Source organism: Gossypium raimondii, chromosome 1, assembly GCF_025698545.1.
Source record: "Gossypium raimondii isolate GPD5lz chromosome 1, ASM2569854v1, whole genome shotgun sequence".
Classification (NCBI taxonomy): domain Eukaryota; kingdom Viridiplantae; phylum Streptophyta; class Magnoliopsida; order Malvales; family Malvaceae; genus Gossypium; species Gossypium raimondii.
In genome coordinates, this window is record NC_068565.1 from 40,719,774 (window position 1) to 40,742,098 (window position 22,325).

The 22,325-nt window shown below is 35.0% G+C and overlaps 1 protein-coding gene across 1 annotated transcript; it reads left to right on the plus strand.

Annotated features, from left to right (window-relative positions):
* Positions 1 to 10,539: 10,539 nt before the first annotated feature.
* On the plus strand, positions 10,540 to 18,515 carry LOC105785839 (actin-related protein 3). The gene is made up of 9 exons (XM_012612002.2): positions 10,540 to 10,586; positions 10,668 to 11,127; positions 11,621 to 11,767; positions 15,878 to 15,970; positions 16,125 to 16,244; positions 16,915 to 17,025; positions 17,573 to 17,698; positions 17,776 to 17,874; positions 18,101 to 18,515. Exons 1-9 carry the CDS (start codon positions 10,540 to 10,542, stop codon positions 18,179 to 18,181), a joined length of 1,284 nt encoding a protein of 427 aa, XP_012467456.1. The 3' UTR covers positions 18,182 to 18,515.
* Positions 18,516 to 22,325: the final 3,810 nt, after the last annotated feature.

Here is a 22,325-nt window from a genome sequence, read left to right on the forward strand (position 1 = left end):
ATAATATGAATTAAATGTTTTAATTTTTTTTGATAGTTCTGAAATGTAAACTCTGGTAATGCTCCGTAACCCTATTCTGACGACGAATACGGGTTAGGGGTGTTAGACTATTTAACTATCAAGCTTATAAATTTATTATCAAACTTAAAAACATCATAAATTCATCAATGTCATGATTTAAAACATTTAACAGTTTTACAAATTAGTCTCGAGTTAGCTAGATTAAGTTACAAGGATTTCAAATACATAAAACGAATGAAAATTACACTTACATGCATATACATAAACAAAGCCAAACCTTCAAGCTTGTTGAACATGAAAGTTAACACCCTAGACCCGGCCTAGACGTTATGGCCGAATCTTAAGATGTCACAAAGAAGGATTTTGAAAACTGAGTCGTTACAATAAATCATTCTAGTTTTATAACTCATATTCATTTATATATGTTACTTAAAATGTTATTTAATTAATTTATTTTCCAAACCGTAATTTACAACGGAAGTCATAGACAATGTTATTTTTGGAAAACCCATTCGTATATTTTTGGAAAACCTTTGTTTTAGCAAAAACCATGTTTTCATATATCCATCGAAAATAAGATGTTTAAAAAAAATCCAAATCTCAAAATTGAACAAAAAATTCCAAAGAGTCCAATTATTACAAAACTCCCAGAAGTAAACCTTAAATTAAAACAAAAACCATAATCATAACAACTTACGAACTTGTGGTCACCATGAGGCTCCATCACACTGATCCGCCTTAGTCCGTGGATTACCTAAACAGAACAGACAGACAGAAGTGAGTTTTCGTTAACTCAGTGTGTAACCCAACAGAAATAGACATGCTATTCATACAGAAATCACATATACAGTTGGATCCAGATTCGGACCTAAGTTTTTTACAGATATAGATAACAAAATCAGATATGTAGAACAGATATACAAAATCCTACACTCATCCTTTACACACCAACTCCGACCATCCCATCACACCATGTGGGGTTTAAAACACTCAGTCATCCCTACACACCATATTGTGTCATTACTACACACCATATTGTGTCATTACGACACATATCAGATAATATGCAGCCAAGCTGCCAGAATATAGGCGAAGGTCGTTATATAGAACACTTACTCTACATATACAATTCCCTCCCCAAACATAATTACAGATTACAGATAGAAAAATCTCACGCTAAACATGCTCGCATACAGATATCAAACATATATACATAGCAAAATAATCAAACATGCGTACAGTGTCCTACTCAGAGCAGGCTATTAGAATATCAGATCACATAATCTAAGGTTTGGTTAGCCCTTACCAACCCTACAGTAGGCCCACAATCGATTGGAACGACCCTTGCGACCCTAGGGAACATTTCAAAATTTTGGGCCCACATGCCCGTGTGGCCTACACGCCCAGATTGGACTCACCCGTGTGGCCCACACGGCCTGGCCCAAAACCCATACGCCCATATGGCATGCCTGTGTGGGCCCATACACCCAACTTGGCCTAGCTCGTGTGGCCCACATGGCCACATTAACACCACCACACGGTCGTGTCTTGTGCACGGCCATGCCTTCGTCAAACACACGGCCTTGTCTCACACATGGCCAACCACACGGCCAAGCACACGCCCGTGTGGCATCGATACTATGGTTTTTTGGCTTTTGCTGAAACTCGATTTTCTGTGTTTTGGGAACACACCTAGTACGATTTCGATGCAAAAACACTCCCGAGACCACCAGTACGAAAAAATAGAATCCCAAAGCCCTATTAATAAATGATTTATGAAATCAACAAAACTAAATCGAGTAATGTTCCACACTTGTCACCGCAAAAATGACGACACATGGAAGTTAAACAGTTGAAACGAAAACCACAGATTCACCGCTTTCACCTACACAACCGTTCACAGAATTCAGATTCCCTACAACAATCATTACGCTACTACAAAGAAAAAGATTTGAGAGGCTTATAGAAACCGAGTGAAGAATAGTAAGAGTGAACAAAAATTGAAGGGAATGAAAGAAGAAAGATTAAGCTAAAAAGAGGAGAAACAAAAGATGAAAATTGATAGAAAAGTGGAGAGGAAGCAGAAACCGACGTCAAATTTTTGGAAGAAGAGAAAAATTAATTAAAATTTGAAAAAAGAAAAAGAAAAAAGAAATATATGCCAACATAATCCCCTATTTTTCTCCCAGTAACCCACTAACTCATAACTCCCTCAGAATTTTAGCTTTACCGAAACAATATCAGACAATCGAGTAAAAATTAACATCCGCGCTTGCGTAGGGATTCAAACACAAGACCTCCAACACACTAACTCCCTTACCACTAAACCAGCAGGCTCATTCTAATATAGATTATCAGACAATTTTGCATAAGCCACTCAACAAGGGTAAGGCTAGGATTAGAAAAAAAAATTGGCAAAAGTAGAATTTGAACCCAAGACCTCTCACACACACCCAGAACACTTAACCACTAAAGCAGACATATATTTGTGTCAGATATTTACAGAAACAGAAATGAATTATTCAGGGCGTTACAGGAAGAAAGGCCAAATGATGAAGATGATAAATGTTTCCTTTTTGTTTTATTATTTTATCTTTTGTTTAATTCAATAATATTATTATGAAACATATAATTTTTAATTCATTTCTTCCACTAACCGTACATACTTTATCATTATGGTTTAATTACCATATAAGTCCTCCCCCATTAACTAAATAAGTCATTTAATCAATAAAAATCAATAGCCAGTAAATTTTGCAACTTTTACAATTTAGTCATTTTTCTTTAATTAACTAGCTAAACATCAAAATTTAAGGGCCAAACTTCAATACACCTATTTAAGTATCTGTCATTATAAGCTTGTACATCGTAAATATATCTGATATCTATTAGTACTGCAATTGCATCTAGGATTAGATTTGATATATGGAGGAAGTGTGGGTACTATAGTAACCTGTCGTATTTGGCTACTCAGCCACATATATATATATATATATATATGTTTCTGTAAACGTCAATGAACCGCCTAATACACTGGCAGCTAGCTACAAGTATTTTGAAAAGTGTCATACCGACACCAAGCGGCGTGTAAGGTTGGATGGGTATATAATACCCCATGAGGTGTGTTGGGATGGTCGGAGATGTTGTGTAGCGGATGGGGTAGGATTATTTTATTTGCATCTATTATGCTCTGATAAATTCTATTTTGTGTATACCTATAAGTACATATGTTTGATTTCTGTACTATATGATGTAATTTGAGTTTCAAAAATCACACATTCTATTTGTTTATCATTTTCAGGTAACCCTGAGACTTATGCGGGTCGGTGCGACGGAACTCGGTCATAACAATATTTTCGTAAATTTTATTTATTTAAATTTGGGTTTGAGAGTTTTGTAAGTTTTGGACTATTTTGAACATTTTGGAATTTTTGGTTTTGGACTTTATTTTCAATTTTCGCATGATTAGTTTAAAACGTTTTATCAACAATGTTCATTTTCCTACAAAACAACGAATTTTGAAATAACAAATTGTGTTTTACCAATTTCACTTTCTAATTTTTGCTACAAAGCTATACGTTTTAGAAAATGAAAACAAACAACGTTTATTATAAAAATCTAAGTAAGATATGTTTTTGAATAACCGAATTTTTGGGTAATAGGAGCATATGACGTATTTTCTAAATCAACAAATTTTGGATTTTAATACAAACTCGCAGGTAACATCTCTAGATTTGGCCATAATGTTTAGGTCGGGATTGGAGTGTTACATTTAGTGGTATCAGAATCAGGTTACAAAACTCGGGCTGTGAAATTTTGGGTTCAAAATTTTTTAAAAACTATTTTTCGAACGAAACTCATTTATGTTTTTATCTGAAAAATAAGATTATAGAATATCGAGTCTCCGACGCCGGTCCTGTAAGAATTTCTATTTAGTTAAACTACTTAGTTAGAAATGAAACTGTAGTATTAGAAATACTTATGCTTTAGTTCAAAACTATAGCAATTCTGAAAAGTACTTTGATAAGCCATTTTGGATCTTGCAGCCGAGGGTCGATAACTGAACGACTCTGGTCCAACAGTGCAGAACTATTTAAGGGCGTGTCACCCCGACTGTGGCTGAGTATTGGTTGAAGGAGGCAGAAAGAATTATGAATGATATTGACTACACCCTTGAGTAGAAATTGAAGGGTGCGATATATTTGCTTCAGGACAAGGCATACCAATGGTGGTTAACAGTTGAGGAGGGTACTCAGCCTGATCAAATTCCGTGGGACTATTTTAAGAATGCCTTCCAAAGCAAGTATGTGAGGTGAGTTATGTGGATGCTCGTAGATGTAAGTTTATAGGCCTTACTCAGAGAGATAGGACCGTGGCCGAGTATGAGGCTGAATTTCTAAGACTAAGCAGATATGTTCGTGGACTGGTATCAACTAACTACAATAAGTGTATTCTCTTCGAAGAAGGGTTGAGGTATGACCTTAGGGTTCTGATAGCTTCGCAAATACAGCAGGTTTTTTCGGTCTTAGTGGACAAGGCGAAGATTACTCAAGAAGTTAAGCAAACTGAGCGCAAAAAGAAGGAACGATAAATGGGTAAGACTAAGAAGGAGTCGGGGCCCTCTAGTTCTGTTCAGCGGCCTAAGAAACGGGCCAGATCTAATGGGCCTCTGAGGATTGAGGCTCCTGTTGCTCCTACTGTGGTTCAGACATGTTGAGATTATGGTAAGCGTCATCCGGGCGAATGTTGGAAGAGGTTGGGAGCTTGCTTACGATTTGGGTCGATAAAGCACTGCATCAGAGTTTGTCCACAGTACTCTGATTAGATGCAAGCTCTAGCTCCGGGTATAGTTCAGTTTTACTGTAGTCCGACTAGGGGTGGTAATGGTATGGGTAGAGGTTAGAGAGCATCGATCAAAGGTGTCAATCAGACTGAGGCTAGGCAGCCTACACTAGTTTATACGATGAGACGCTATGAGGATAGAGACATCGTAGACATTATCGCCAATATGTTTTACATTAATACTGCTTCATACTTTGCATTGATAGACATAGGATCAACATATTCCTATATAGCTAGTTCTGCTTCTGTAAACTTGGGTATTGTTGTTAAGAGCACTTCTGGTGAGGTTACTGTAAGCAGTCCACTAGGTCAGTCAGTACGGGTTAATAAGATCTATAGGAGAGTACCGTTGGAGATACCGGGGTTGTGTTCTCGGCTAATCTAATAGAATATTTATTTAAAAAATTTTATCTAATTCTAGGAATAGATTGGCTCGTGGAGTATCGAGTCATCTTAGATTGTGCTACAAAAAGGGTGGTTCTGAGATTTAAGGATGGTGTAGAAGCGGTTATGATCAGCGAGTGTCGAGATTACCTCTCCAATATGATCTCCGCTCTAATGATCGAAAAGTTGGTTCATAAATAATGTAAGGCATTTCTGGCTTATGTTTGTGATTTGACTTCTGTGGGTTCTTCTGTTGAGGATATTTGTGCCCAATACTTCCATACTTTTCTTGTACACACTTGTGAGCTTTTATTTTTATTCTTTAGCTTAAGTGTATTCTTGTCTATTTGATCTTGTAAGGATTATTTCATTGTTTGCATCTTTGTAATTCTTTGAGAGGGTTTATGTTTTAAGATTTGTGTAGAAATTTTAAGGGAGTTGTAATTTTAAATATTTTCCTCAAAGGTTGAACAAATTAGTGAATTTAGGACAATCCTTTGTGGAAAGCTAAAGTAGTGGAGTAAGGAATTAAGGTTGAACCACTCTAAATTGTTTTGTTCATTATTTTATCTTTTCTTTCTAGCTTTCCTAAAATTTTAAAAGCCAATTCACCCCTCTTGGAAATTTCGGTTTATCAATCGAGCTAACAATGTTGGATTCTATTATGATGTTATAGGCTTTATAAATGTCTTGTGTTCTCATTGTTCTTTACATGTTTTCAATAAGAGCTTTACTACATTTTCTATTTTGGTTTTGTCAAAATGCCAAAGGGGAGATTGTTAGAGATTTGGTTCGTTCGTTCCATGTTCTGTTAGAACGAGATCAATTTTAGCTTGGGGCGCGAACCGTTTCGGCCTTATGGATGCTTGACGTTTTTTGGCCTATAAAGGAATACCATGTTTGACAAAACGAAAGTTGAATTTTGGCTAGAACTCTTCAACCTTATTAACCAATTAACTTGAGTTTTATCGGATAAGGATTGAGTCCTTATCCCTATCATATTAGTTGGATGAATGGTTGATCAATGAATTTTTATCAGATTTATCCAAAATATTTTCCAATAAATTTATATGCTATTTTGTTGAAGATTATCTTTTGATATCAAGCTATTGATTGACACTATAAATAGGTGTTTAATTCTCTTGAGGCTACACGACTTTTGTAGGCTGTGAAATCCACTAAACTTGTTCAAAATACTTGTTACCAACCTTTGTTTATTTTGTTTATTTTGATGTGTCGAGATTTCGTACTTTTATCTGGTGTTGATGTACTCTCACGTTTGAATTGATAGTGTAAATTTGTGTATGTAGATTGAAATATTATTCTCTATTGGGATTGCATGAACTTGGCTTTTAAAGGAGTTATGGGCTTTAGCCGATAGAGACGAATAGTTATGGTTGTTTGATTCGGCGATTGAATAAGTGTATATCTTGAGTGAGGCTCCACAGGCGTAAAATTGTGGTGTCTAATATGCGTAAACAAAGATCGGTTATGTTGTTCCTTATTTTCTTCCCTTATTTCCTTACATTTATCATTGCAACGAACTCAAAGTCTAGCCAAATTTATCATATATGCAAACTAATTTTGGTTTAATTTCTATTGTTTTAGAATCTTTCTATAAATTATTCTAATTTTTAGATAATTATTTTATAATTTTATTGTCATTATATTTTTAAAAATTAATTATTTTATTTATATTTTGAATATTTATTTAAAGTATTATATTTTTCTCATTACATTTTTAATAATAATTCTTTTGTCAATGCATTTATAAAAGTTAGTTTTTTTATTTATAAATTGTATAGATTAATATTCTTAATTAAACTGAAATATATGTTATAATTATAAAAATTTTATTATATTCTAATAATCTAATGAAAACTATGAAACTCTTCCCACTAGTTTTACTTTATTCCCTAAAGTGAATGTAGTAGTACATAAAAATTATGAAAATGAAAATATAGAGATCATGATTGTTGTTGTAATTGAGGATGTGATTGGAGACTAATCATGGCAACATGAATAGATAGATTTTGATTTGAAATCCATGTATGTTTTGCGATGGTGATTATGAAATAAAGAATCAATGGAGGCGTTTAGAAGCCTATCCTATTAGATTTATTGCATACCCTGAAGTGAATGCAAACATAAAGAAAATAAAAGATATAATCATGGACCACTAAAAGTGGGAACATAGTAATAAATAAGAGAACAATGAGAGTTTTCAAGATAACTCTTCAAAGGGTAAAGATAACTTATGTTATTAATGTGATATGAAAGATTATTGGCCAAATATGTGGCATATGCCTAAATATTTTGTTTCATTAATATTCTTTGAGGAATGTAGTAATAAATTCTATCATTTTAGATAGAAAGTATTTATCTTATTTGGTACTAAAAGAAACAAATATTATTCTAATATTTGATAGTACAAAATTAGTCGAAAGCTCTAGAAGAGCTAATATATTAATATCTTGTGAATTTTAAAATAATGAAAATAAAATATCTCAATAAGTTATGTCAATTTGAGAAAATGTGGAACCGAATAATAAAAGTGGTCGACAATGATTTTGCATGCAATATTATTATTGAAATAATGAAATAAAAGGAAGATCTTGAATTAATCTATTGAGAAATATAGATATGAAATAACATGATCAAAATAGAAAGACGCAACTCAAGTACAATTAAATTCATGGAGTTTTTGGACCAGTAGTCCAAATATCTAAAGGTATAAAGCTAGTAAGGGTGCAATTGAAGTAGTTTTGCAAAAGCGAAATAAAAATATGAAGTTTTTCGCTAAGTCCTAGAATTGATTATGAAAAGATATAATATTCCTTTGTGGTAGATGCAATAACCTTCAGATATATTATTAAATTGACAATTCATAAAAGATTTAGCTTGCGTCTAATGGTTATTGTTACAACCTTTTATGAATCACTATATAATAAAGTTTATATTAAAATCCTTGAAGGATTTAGGATGCTAGAAGCATATTGAAATTCTCGAGAAATTGTTTATTTATATAAATTGAAATAATTTGAACATATGTGGTAAATTTGACTTAGTGAATAATAGTCGAAGGAGAATTATAAAATGATCCAAAATACCTATTTATGTTTTTATAAAAGAATCATTATTAAAGTTTGTTCTGATTATTGTTGAATCTCCTGAAGAGATCAAAATATATTTTCCCAAATTTTCCTCACTCATGACTTTTAAAAGAATGGTAATATAAATGCTTAGCAAATACATTCAAATAGTCATTTGAAAAACTAGTATTCAAGATTGAATACGTAAAATATAAGAAAATATGTGATGTTTTCATGAGGGGGAGTAAATACGTGTTGCACTCTTTTTCCCTTAATCGAGGTTTTGTCCCATTGAGTTTTCCTGGTAAGGTTTTTAATGAGGCAGCATATTATACGTATTATAGATTGTGTACTCTTTTTCCTTCATTAGGTTTTTATCCCACAGGGTTTTTCCTAATAAGGTTTTAATGAGGCACATTATCTACCAATGGACATCCAAGGGGGAGTGTTATGAATATCTTATTAAGTGGATGTCCATCATGATCAAGATAAAGTTTTGATGTACTTTAAATTCTAATAGTTATTAGAATTAGATCTCTACTTCTTTTATACTTCTTATGCCTATAAATAGAGACTCTGATGAAACATTGTAATCACCCCTTTTAATCAATAAAGTACATCATTTATTGCTTTCATATATTTTTTTTGTTCTTTATTCTCTAAATCTCTCTTTATTTTATAACAAATATATATATTTTTAAATATTTTATTAATTTTTTAATAGTGAAATGGACTTTTTGAGCATGTTAGGCCGGCCTAAGAATGAGTCTGGACTTGAAAATCTTTTTGGAATCGGACCCCATGAATAACTCTACTTATCACTCACTTTAAGCCACCAATCACTAAACTCATCACCACTCAAACTCTTCACTCGGCACCATTACATTTTAATCTCCCCTCCCCATTTCTTTATTATCAAAACCAAAGATACCAGACCTATAAAATGAAAAAAAAAAACTCTATTTTTTTATAAAATTTTAATTTTTTATATTTTATAAAATTTTATTAATTTTATCATTTAAATTTGTTTACAAAATTTTCATAACTTTTTATGGTTTGTCTTTGGTAAAATTTTAATAACTTTTCAATAATTTCTAAAAATTTTATAATAATTTAATATTATATTTCATATTTTCAAAATATTTTATAATATTTAATAGTTTTAATAGTTTTATAATATTTTGATATTTTTAAATCTTGAAGACGAGATTATTGAAGTGACATCCACAAATTCGAACATAGATCATAAAATGAGTATGGAAGATACTAACTTTAAATATATATATATATATATATTTTCAATATTTTCATAAATTTTAATAAATTTAAAACTTTAAAACATTAAACTTTTATAATGTTTAATTTTTTAAAATTAGACTTAAATGCTAAAAGAATTCATTTTAAAATAATTAAAATTCAATCAAGCCTTACTAAGATAATTAAAAATCAATTAAACTCTCCGCGTGACCAATTTTCACATCAATTTGTTAAGATAGTTGCCATGTCATCATGTTTCCATGTCAGTCGCCATGTCAAATGTCACATTTGCACTTAACGGCCTATCAAAAGTTTAATTGAAAAGTTAGATTTGAACAACTTAAATGAATACAAATAATAATTTAAAAGGTTCAATTAGGTACATTTTTCGGAAGATTTATTTGACATTTTATTTCTTTTTAACTTTGATCCTAATTATGTTAAATATTTTAATTAAATAAAAAATATTAAAGATATATTTAAAAGTTACATGGTTAAAAGTTTTTATGATATATATTCATTTTCAAAATTTAATCTATAAAAAATAAGAGGAAGTAATATTATAAACCCGAAAAAAGATGACATGGTCCATCAAGGACCACTAAAACATGCACATCAACATCATAAGGCAGACTAAGTCGTGCGATACGATGGGAACTTAAATGTACGTATCACTGCCATATACCTCCAAGATCCACGACATTCCTGCCTTTGTTTTTCTTTTCCATATTTATAGTTTGTTTTAAGAAAAAATATCAATCAATTGAAATAATCGAAGAAATGATTTTGATGATAAACTTGACGATAATGGAGTTTTGATGTGTATTATTATTAGATTATTAAGTTTGGATATCAACTACGATAACTATAAATTCTTCGAAGAAGCTAATACCCTTGAAACTTCGCTGCTTTCGGTTGGTATCGACCACGGTCTATCTTCCCGATGGACCCTACTTCTCGCCCTACCGTCGTCATCGACAACGGTACCGGGTACGGTTTATCTGTAAAATCTTAGCATTATCTGTTTGATGAAATTCCCCAACATTTTTCTTTCTTTTTTTCTTTTTGCAGTTATTCTAAGATGGGATTTGCGGGTAATGTAGAGCCGTGTTTTAATCAACCAACAGTAGTAGCTCTTAACGACTCGTATCTAAATCAATCCAGAGCTTCTTCAAAGTTAAATATGGCAGCTCAGTATTCAGCTGGGGTAATGGCGGATCTTGATTTCTTCATTGGAGATGAAGCACTGTTGAGGTCTCGAGCGAGTAACACTTATACCCTTAGCTATCCTATTAACCATGGTCAAGTGGAGGATTGGGATGTCATGGAACGGTATTGGCAGCATTGTATATTCAACTATCTACGGTGTGATCCTGAGGATCATTACTTTTTGTTGACTGAGAGTCCACTTACTAATCCTGAGAATCGAGAATATATGGGCGAAATTATGTTTGAGACGTTTAATATTCCGGGTCTTTATATTGCTGTGAATTCTGTGCTTGCTTTAGCAGCTGGGTACAGTACATCTAAGGTCGGTTACTCGTTTGTGATACATTATATTGTCATGGTATTGTATGCCTGGGTTAGTTGTTTATTATTATTTTACATGATCTACTTTGGGTCCTTGGTTCTCCATGATTGTTTGTATTATTTATAATAATAAACTAAATCTTTTAACATCGAATAACAATTGAATCACAGCCCTTTAGTAATTCAGAAATGATTGTAATAGTAATTATTATGTTACATTGTCAATGAGAAAAGTCTACTAGCTATCTTTAATCTAATGTGTTGGATTTTCTACAAAACAGTAATATATGGTGTCATTTAATCCGGGAATGTGTTGAGTATACACGGTTGGAGTAATTTTATAATCAGTAGAGTTTTATAGCTACTGCTTACTGATTTATATAATTTATCCAGTCTTTACCTTTAAAATACATTACACAATTGGAGGTTGTAATGATGAAAGCATGAGCTGTGTGGTGTTGATCACATTTAGTTTGACCTACAGTTTTCTATAGTGTGAGATGACAGGGGTGGTAGTGGATGTCGGAGAAGGGGCTACGCGTGTTGTACCTGTTGCAGACGGTTATGTTATTGGGAGTTGCATTAAGTCAATACCAATAGCTGGACAAGATGTTACTCTCTTCATACAGGAGCTCATGCGGGTATTTTTTTTCATAACTCTGTAGTGCTTTGATATGCTATTCATTCAATTTCAAAGTACTTAAAGGTTATGATTGTGTCTTGATGAGAAACTTATCTACACTCCTTGGCATTACTCAGCTTTTTCTGTGGTTGGATTCATTTGCTTATGCACTTTCCTTTTATATGCTGTGCTTTTATGCACTCAGTTCCAGTTTTTATTGTCCTTGAGGAAACTTGATGTCATTCTGCACGTGCAATTTATTGTTTTTAACTCTTTTGCCGATCCTTTTGTTGCCATTTGAAGAAAAGCCAGTTTTAATTCGTCAAGATATGTTCTCTAGAGGCAATTGAAGTGTCTTTTCTTCTTTCTTTTTCAAATTTGCATCATTGTTGTGTTCATGGTATTTATTGACCAAGATAGCTTTTCTTGTAAAGGTTCATGGACACTGAACTTAAACATCGACTCTTCTAGCGGTTCTTTATTATGCATGTATGTGATTGTTGACGAAGATAGCTTTTCTTGTAGAGGCTCATAGAAACTGGACTTAAATATTGACTCTTCTAGTGGTCATTTATGATGCATGTGTTGCGAAAATTTCCACTGAAGAAAAGAAGAGAGACGAGAAGAGAAACATAAGAGAAAATTGGGAGGAAGAAACGATTTGATTTGATCCAAAATTCAATGAATACTGCCTTGCTTACATTGTTTTCCTTAAGTAGCTGAAAATGAAGTAACGGCCATTTAGTTATCACAGCTGTACACTAACAACTGTCAAAACTCACCGTTTTAGGTTTAACATAAAACACACTATGTTACTAATGGAAGTGCACTGTTTCACTCAACACTAAAACTCACCGTTTTGAAGCAATGTTTCCCTCCCTACTATTCAACGGTTACAACTGAATTTTAAAACCACCAGCTATCATATCCCTAGCAGTTTCTCCCGTAAAAATTACCCCCCTCTGCCAAAAGATCTTTAATCTGAAGGATCAAAGTGAGGAAACTGGTGTTGCAGGTTCTACAGTTGCTCCCAAGATGAGTCTTCTGGAAACGTATTAGCCTATTCTACAAGGGTTTCAGTGACAACATAGTTGCCATGTTTAACCATGCGCCTATCAAGTACTCGAATGGGTTCCTTGAGCATAGCCCCATCAGTCCCCACTAAGGGCAATTGAGCCTGGTGAGGAGCCTTGCCTATGTGTCGTTTCAACTGGGAGACATGGAATGTGTGGTGGATGTGGGATCCTGGTGGCCGTTTCAACTTGTAAGCAACTTCACCGTCCTTAGCTTCCACAGCAAATGGCCCATAGTACTTAGGGGCAAGTTTTTGGTTGGATGCATGTTGCACAGTAGACTATTGATATGGTTGCTGCTTTAGGTAAACTAGATCACCTTCTTTGAATACACCACTTCTTTTCTTGTCTACCAACTGCTTCATTCAAGCTTGGGGCTTGGTGAGGTGGAATTGAAGAAGTTTTCTGGCAGCTTCCCTCTGCTGAAGGCTTCGATCTACCTTGTCCATACTTGAAAGGCTAGCCAGGTATGGCAAGTGGGTGGGTGGCTCCTGCCCGTACAGTGCCTCATACGGTGTGGTTTGTATGGCTGAGTGGAGGGTAGTGTTGTAGCACCACTCGGCCAAAGGCAGCCATAGGTATCAATCACTGGGCCTCTCACCGATCATACAACGCAAGTACCCCTCAAGACAATGGTTAAGCACCTTGGTTTGACCATCGGTCTGAGGGTGGTAAGCAGTAGACATGTGCAACTTTGTGCCAAGGCGTTTAAAAAGTTCGTGCCAGAATTGGCTGATAAAAACTCGATCTTGGTCAGACACCAGTACCTCAAGAACTCTATGCAGTTTGCAAATGTTGTCTAAATAGACTTGAGCAACGATGACGGCAGTAAAGGGATGAGTTAAAGCAAGGAAATGACCATACTTGGTTAGCTTATCTACCACAAGAAGGATGGTCTCATTACCCTTGGACATAGGAAGGCCCCCAATAAAATCAAGGCTGACCACTGCCCAAGCTTGATTTGGAATTGGCAGTGGCTGCAATAAACCAGGATAAGCAGCATTGTCAGCTTTACAATGTTGGCAACATAGGCATTCTCTGATCCACTGCTTAAGGTTCTTAGACATCCACTTCCAATACATTAGTCCAGACATCCTATAGCGAGTAGCATGCACACCTGAGTGGCCTCCAAGGGTGCTCTCATGGAAATACCGGAAGAGTTCCTTCCTAAGTTACTAAATATCACCGATGATAATCTTCCCTTTTCTACGCAATACCTTTCCATCCATGAATACTTAGGATGCAAGTCAGGTTGCTGTTGAATATCCTTGCAAATAGTGTGCAACCGTGGATCCAATAACTAGGAATCCAAAGCCTTCTACCACAACTCAGTCAGAACCATACTCCCTGTGTATTGAAAAAGTTGACCCTCCTGCTCCTGAGGCCTCCTCGATAAGGCATCAGCCACTGCATTTTAGCCAAACATCTTGGTAACCCACTTCTGTTGATACAGAGTAATTGCCTACTTGTCAGTGAGGAACCATAAGCTTTAGTGATCAGTCCATATATGCAACCTTCTCCCTACAGAGTATGGATTCCATTTTTTTAACAGCCAAGAGGGTTGCTAACATCTCTTTTTCATATATGGACATGGTTTGGTATCTAATGCCCAAGGTGTTGCTGAAGTATGGCAAAGGCTTCCCCTGCTGGTGTAAAACTGCCCCTACCCCTGCACCACTAGCATCCGTATCCACACAAAACTCTTTTTGAAAATTCGGTAGGGCCAACACTGGAGCTGTGCAAAAGGCTTGTTTGAGCCGATTAAAAGTTGTCTCAGCTTCCGCAGACCAGTTCCATTCCTTGTTTTTCTTCAACATGTAAGTGAGGGGTCTGGCTATAAGACCATATCCCTTGATGAACCTCCTATAGTAGTTCGATAACCCTAGGAACCCTCTCAACTCCTTAAGAGAACCAGGCTTAGGTCAATGCATCACACACTCGACCTTTGAGGGATCCATGGCTACTAATCCTTGAGAGATCAAATGTCCAAGGTACTTTATCTCCTGTACTCCAAAACTGCATTTGGATTTTTTTGCATACAACTGATGGACCCTTAGTTACTGCAAAACTGCCTTGAGGTGTGCCAGATGTTCGAGCCAAGTAGTAGAATATACTAGTATGTCATAAAAGAAATACTAGTACTGACCTTATGAGAAAGGGCTTAAACACACTGTTTATCAAGGATTGAAATGTGGAGGGTGCATTAGTCAAGCCAAAAGGCATGACTAGGAACTCGTAGTGACCCTTGTGGGTCCTAAATGCAGTTTTGCACACACCCTCATCCTTCATTCTAATCTGATGGTAGCCAGAATGCAAGTCGAGATTAGAGAAGAAAGCAGCCTGACCAAGCTCATCGAGTAACTCTTCGATTACTGGAATTGGATACTTGTCTTTGACAGTCATCTGGTTCAATTTTCTGTAGTCTACACAGAGTCGCCAATTGCCATCTTTTTTTCTGACCATAACAATGGGAGATGCGAATGGATTGCTACTGTTCCTTGTGATCCAAGATCCTGTTGAAGTTGGTTGACATCCTTCTGAAGCCTAGTAGTGACCCTGTCGCTTGCTATGAGAGCCGACTGAAGCTCTGATAATTTTGTTGCGAAAATTTCCAGTGAAGAAAAGAAGAGAGAAGAGAAGAGAAACAGAAGAGAAATTGGGAGGAAGAAACGATTTGATTTGATCCAAAATACAATGAATATTTCCTTGCTTACACTGTTTTCCTTAAGTAGCTGAAAATGAACTAACGAACGGCCATTTAGTTATCACAGCTGTAGACTAACAGCTGTCAAAACTCACCGTTTTAGGTTTAATATAAAAGGCACCGTATTAGTAATGGAAATGCACCGTTTCACTCAACACTAAAACTCACCGTTTTGAAGAAATGTTTCCCTCCCTACTTTTTAGCGGTTACAACTGAATTTTAAAACCACCGGCTATCCTATCCCTAGCAGTTTCTCCCGTAACAGCATGTATGTGAGCCCATCTTAGATTTGAGGATATGGAGATTGTAAAATAACTACTATTTAGTTATCATGAAATCTTGCCTTTTGCAGGAAAGAGGAGAGAAAATGCCACCTGAGGATTCATTTGAAGCAGCTCGGAAAGTGAAGGAGATGTACTGCTATACATGTTCTGATATTGTCAAGGTTGTTTTCTTTCATTGGATTGTGATTTTGGAAATATTTTGGGACAGCCATTAACCTCAGGATTCTTACCCAGCTTTAGATACTGTAATGAAGTTCCCAACTTCTGGCATTCAAACGGTAATCTGATAATAACTATTTTTTGTAATTTTTTTAGGAGTTCAACAAGCATGACAAAGAACCTGCCAAGTTCATCAAACAATGGAGGGGTATTAGACTGAAGACGGGGGCACCATACGCCTGTGATATTGGTTATGAACGATTTTTAGGTCCTGAGGTTTGTTACACTTTTTCCTTGCGAAGTCATTTCTAAGTTCAAGGTTACTGGAACTTTTGGAATTTCTTCATATTTAATAAGAATTTTTTTGTGGGGATGTCTGTGTTATATTAGCATGCTCCTTTTGGAGTATTTCAAGGACCCTGATTAACTAACTCTCTCAAATGGATAAATCTCTTGGCTATCTTATGAAGATTTTTCCCTTATATCAATGTCTAAGTACTGGGATGCTTGATCTTTTCCTTATCGTCAATAATTTAACTATGTTCATCCTAGAGGCTTGGTTTCCTGGCAGCTAACATTCATGCCTATTTTTAATTTGTCAAAGAGGACACTCCTGCTCTTTCTCTGATTTGCGTATCCTAAAAAATCTGTCTTTAATCAGAGAGAATATAGAGTATGCCTTAGCATGATCTTTCCAACAATATATATTTTCTTTGATGATTAAAGTCAGCTTGCATCGGTTCAAAAATAGCTGGGTGACTGGGTGTGCAAATTTTTCTTGATTTCCCTGTATTTAGATTTCCTAATGGCATGCTTTGGCATTTTCCAACTTCGATGATGCAACTAGGTATTTGATGATTTGCTTTATTTTTCAAGAAATGAAAATTGCTACTCGAAGATTGCTTGCTGCTGATGTTTTTTTCTTTTTTAATGGCTGGTTTGACAGGTTTTGTTTAGCCCCGAGATATATACCAGTGATTATATAACCCCTTTACCAGCTCTAATAGATAAGTGCATTCAGTCAGCACCAATTGACACAAGAAGAGCTTTATATAAGGTGAAGTATGCATAGGCTCAAAAGAAAAAGAAAAGGCAGATTGCAAATTTTGGTTCTTAGCCAAGACAATCAAAAGAAACAACAAGTATTATATTTGAAGGATGAGATGCACTTGTTAAGCATTAAACTGGTAGTGATTCACTTTGCTTATTGATGGGTTCTTAGCTCATCTGTCAGTTAATTTAATTTTCAAGGATGATATTCTTAGAGATGTAATATATTTTAGGTTAATCTCCTACATCAATGACCCTTCTTATAAGTTGATTAGAATTTATTTTCTCAAACCTGGTCTGGTAGTAATCTGTGAATCGAAAGACATAGCTGTTTGATTCATTTTATTTTACTGCTAGACTGTTAGTCCAATATGCAAGGTTTTTGTACTTGGTTGTGCCGCTTGTTCTCTAACATTCTTGATAATGATCAAAACAAATGAAGGTTGCTTTTAAGTTCATAAACTGCTGAATGGAAGGAGAAGAGAAAAATGAAATTTTACATGTTTTTCTCATATTTTAATGGAAGGTTTTACTCAATATTTCAACTGTTTCAGAATATTGTGTTGTCTGGTGGATCAACCATGTTCAAAGACTTCCACAGAAGATTGCAGCGGGATTTGAAAAAGATTGTGGATGCCCGAGTTCAAGCAGCTACTGCTCATCATGGTGGGGATATAAAAGTAAGTATTTTTGAGCTTAACTTGTTTTTTCATCCCGTTAACATTCAAGCAAAGCTCAGTGCTAATCTCCTTTCCAGGCAAAACCTGTGGAAGTTCATGTAGTGAGTCATCCTATCCAAAGATTTGCAGTTTGGTTCGGAGGTTCTGTACTAGCATCAACTCCGGAATTTTTCGAGGTACGAATCTCCATTTCTAAAAGAAATATTCTATTCTTGTTTCTTTCTATACTGGCCAGTGAATGGCATTGAATTTGGCATGTATCATCATCCAATGTTCTTGCTGTTCTTGATATGTGAGTTGTCTGATGTGCTTGCCATTACTGTCTCCATTATGCATCATTTTTAATCTTAAGAACTAAACTTTGATATGGGCTGAAAGTCTCCTCAACTTCTCTGTGTAAAGGCGTGTCATACAAAAGCAGAATACGAGGAACATGGAGCAAGCATTTGCCGCGTGAATCCTGTTTTTAAGGGGATGTATTGAGGCAAATATCCATTTTCAGCTTAGTATTAAAAAAGTCTTCTGGTGGTTTGCTACTTCAACTTCCATTATTCCCGCTTTGCTCGGCGGAAAAGCCACGAGCCAGTCTCAATTACAGTGGTCAAAAAAGTTTTGACACTCATTCTTTAACTAGGAGTTTAGGTAAGCATTTTACGGAAGTTTTCTTCTCATCACGGGAGTAGGGTGGTTGGTTGTGTTTTGGTGGAGCAGCAGCCAGCAGGAAACTTGATGGTGATTTTATGCGATTATTCCACCTGTGAAGTTTCTGTTAGAAAGCTATATTTATTGACTACTATTGATGAGTTAGAAATATTTGTTTTTGCAACAGTGTTTTTAATTCATATTTCCTCTTTTTGTGTTACTTTTTATAAGAAGTTGGCAGATTTACAATCATGGGTTACAATGTGATTTCAGTAGCTGTGTGCACAATATATATATATATATAACTCTTGTCACATCGACCAATACGGTGATCTTATTTGGTCTCTGTGCTCCATAATCGGAGAATTTGGTTATTATTATTATTGTTACGGATGATAAAATTCAATCCATTTCAATTGCATCAGTTCCGAAGAGCGTAGGTGTTTTATACGATTTTACAGATTTATTTATTTTAATTAAATTAATATTATTTTAATTATTAAATATAATAAAAATATTTTTATAATTAATTTATTATTATGATAAAACAATTCTTAAATTTTTAGAGGTTTTTTTTTTGTGAAAAGAAAATTCCTAAAAATATTACAATAAAATAAAATTAACTCCCCAAGGGGGAAGCTTCAAACACTTGAAGACCTTCTCTCCTCTCTTGAATTAGTTTAGCAATTCCATTGGCTTCTCCATGATCTTCTCTCGGAATATGTCCAATGACCCAATGTCCAATTCTAGACAAGAGTTGGTGAATTCTCCTGATCAAAGTTGATTCTAAGTCCTTACGAGCATGTTCTTGAATTGCTTGGACTGCCTCCACGCTGTCAATTTGGATTATTAAGAAATCATAACTCCACTCGAAAATAAGCGTTAATCTATCCAAGATACCCCATAGTTTAGCCTCCATAACAAAACAAAATCCCAAGTACCTATTATAGGCTAGGATCCATCTTCCTTCCTGATCCCGCATCACTCCTCCTACTGAAACAAAACCTATTCCCTCTTGGCAACGCCATCTGAACTTAAGCAAACCCAATTACTGCCTAGGGTCGTAAGTGATGTTGGAATTTGCACTCCATGGAATACTCTGAAATAAAAGAAGACTGTGATTTTTCCATATACACCACATAGAAAGTCCAAAGAAACATTGCCACTCAACATCTCCAAGACATATCTGATGATGGTTTTGAAAGTTTGACGCAAACCACTCTAGTGGATCTCCTGAGAAAAATAAAGACATCTTATCAGCAGGGACAATAAGCTTCCAAATATCTCTAACTGCAGGACAGTCTCTTAAGGCGTGCACCACATCTTCCTGCTCGTAGTGACAAAACCCACAAGAACTATCCATACAAATCTGTCTCCTCATTCTTTCCACATTAGTAAGCAGACGTTGTTGGAGGGCAAGCCAAATGAAATATTTAACCCTCTGAGGTCCCTGAAATTTCCATAGAATTTGTCAAATTATCTTTTTTGGGTTCCACGACCCACCTTGGATTCTCCCATAGGCACTTTTGAGTGTGAATGAACCTATTGTTGAGCCTCCCCATACTACTCTGTCCAAACCGACTGTAGAATACGGCGGGGGGACCCCCACAATCCTCTGAATAATCTCATCTGGGAGCCAAAGTCAGAAAAGATCAAGGTTCCAGTGTCCATTAGTAATCATATAATTAAGTGTGCAATCCATCACCAAGTTAGAATTAGATGGGATAAAATTACAAAGAGAACCAACATTAGGAATCCAAGGATCTTTCTGGCAGTCAATACTACTATCATCTCCTACTGACCAAATTAAATTTTCTCTAATTAGTGGTCATATCTTTGACGGGCTTTTCCGAAGGAAAGAGTCACTACTTTGAATCAAGGTATCCGGTATACCATTCTGGATCATATATTTTGACTTAAGGACACAAACCCAAAGAGCTTTTGGCTCTAAAACAATCTAGAACCCGATTTTCATCATGAAGGTCATGTTGTGATCCTGAACTTGCCTTAATCCCAAACCACCATTAGGTTGCGACTAACAAACAGACTCCCATCAAACCAACGTCATTTTTTCCTACTAGTAGAAATGTAACACCCCCTACCCGTATTCGTCTCCGGAATAGGGTACGAGGCATTACCTGAGTTTACCAAATTAATTTTCCATTATTACGAGTTAATTACTATTCATTTACCTAAACATATCATGACGTCCTTTAGAGGGGTCTCCAAAGCCCAAAATATGCTTCGGGACCAAACCGGGATTAAATCGAAACCATAGGGAATTTTTCGCAAAATCTATTTTTTTAACTCAATATAATCCCTTTATAAATATCCAACCTTCCCTGCAATTTTAAGACCGAGACCAATCCAAACCAACCAATCCAATTCAATCAATTTGATACCAAATCATACTTCTATTATAATTATATCATTTAGCATATTCATCACTCTTTACTTTAATACATATTCATTAAACAAGTTTTGGCATTTATATAATCATCAAACCATATACAAGCCATATAAATCAAAAAGGAAATTTACAAAAGCTACCGGAGATAATCTGGATAGTGTGATCTTTAGTATTGATCCGATCCTCCGTATATTTTCACAGCAATCTACAAGAGACATTGAATACACTCAAGTAAGCTTATAGAAACTTAGTAAGTTCATAGGCATAAAACATAAATCTTACCAATCAATCATACACTTATACATTATACACCATTACTAAGTTTACCTGTCAACCACAATCATTGATGAGTCCCCTAGTATAAACTCACTACCACTTATCCATTTACTATAATTCATTTGGGCTCATTTTTCACTTACCATCCTTAATCAAATTAGGGAACGGTTACAAAAAAATTGAGTACTTCACTTCCACTTTGCCATAGTATAACTATGGTCTTGCGTATGATCACTTATCACTTTTCGAAGCCATAGCCCTGTCACGGTCTTACACGGATCACATTTATCTCTTGTCACTTGTCACTGATAAGATAAGTGTAGCTAAAGCTACCACTTATCACTTGTCACTTGTCACTAATCAGATAAGTGTAGTTGAAGCTACTACTTATCACTTGTTACTGATCAGAAGTGCTCAAATCCAATGTTCCACTAAATTTGATCATTTATTCAGTTTTCGCATTGTTATTTTATTATCAATTCATCAACAAATATATCTCATCATACATTATATAATTCATGAAATTAACATTTAATCATTAAATTTCAGCCATATGAACTTACCTGGGTCGATTTGCAGAATTTGTAAAATTTAAGGGGCTAATCAGCTATTTTTTCTTTTCCTCGACTTGCTTCAGGTTCTCAATCTATCATTGTAAAATCATTCACTTATTAGTACTGACTTCACCTTCACTCCATTTCACATCCTTAATGTTTATAGCCCGCTCATAAGTAACATTATATATAATTTCACTATTTACTTATGTCTATTCAATGTTGTCCATCTGTGTCATAGTTACTAAATTATTTTTATCTTGAGCTATAGAACTCTAAATTAGGATCCGCTAATTTTCCCTGAAACTACACTCACATATCTTCTTACCATAAAAGTTTTAGAATTTTTGGTTTTGCCAATAAGTACAGTTTATTCTTTAAAGTCACCTCTGTTCGGCTGTCTGACAGTTCCGACCCTTCTTCACTAAAAATTAATTATCTCCTCGTGCGAGATTTGGATGATGTTCTCGTTTGTTTCTTTTGAAAATATACTCATTAAGGATTTTAAATATATAAATTTAAGCCCATACTTATTTTTATTCAATTTTTGATGATTTTCCGAAGTCAAAACAGGGGAACCTGAAATCATCCTGACCTTATCTCACAAAATTTATTATGTCTCATGATTTACAATTCCATTGCTTACACCGTTTCTTCTATGAGAAACTAAACTCAATAAGCTTTAATTTCATATTTTATTCATCCTTTAATTCTATTCCCACAATTTTTAGTGATTTTTCAAATT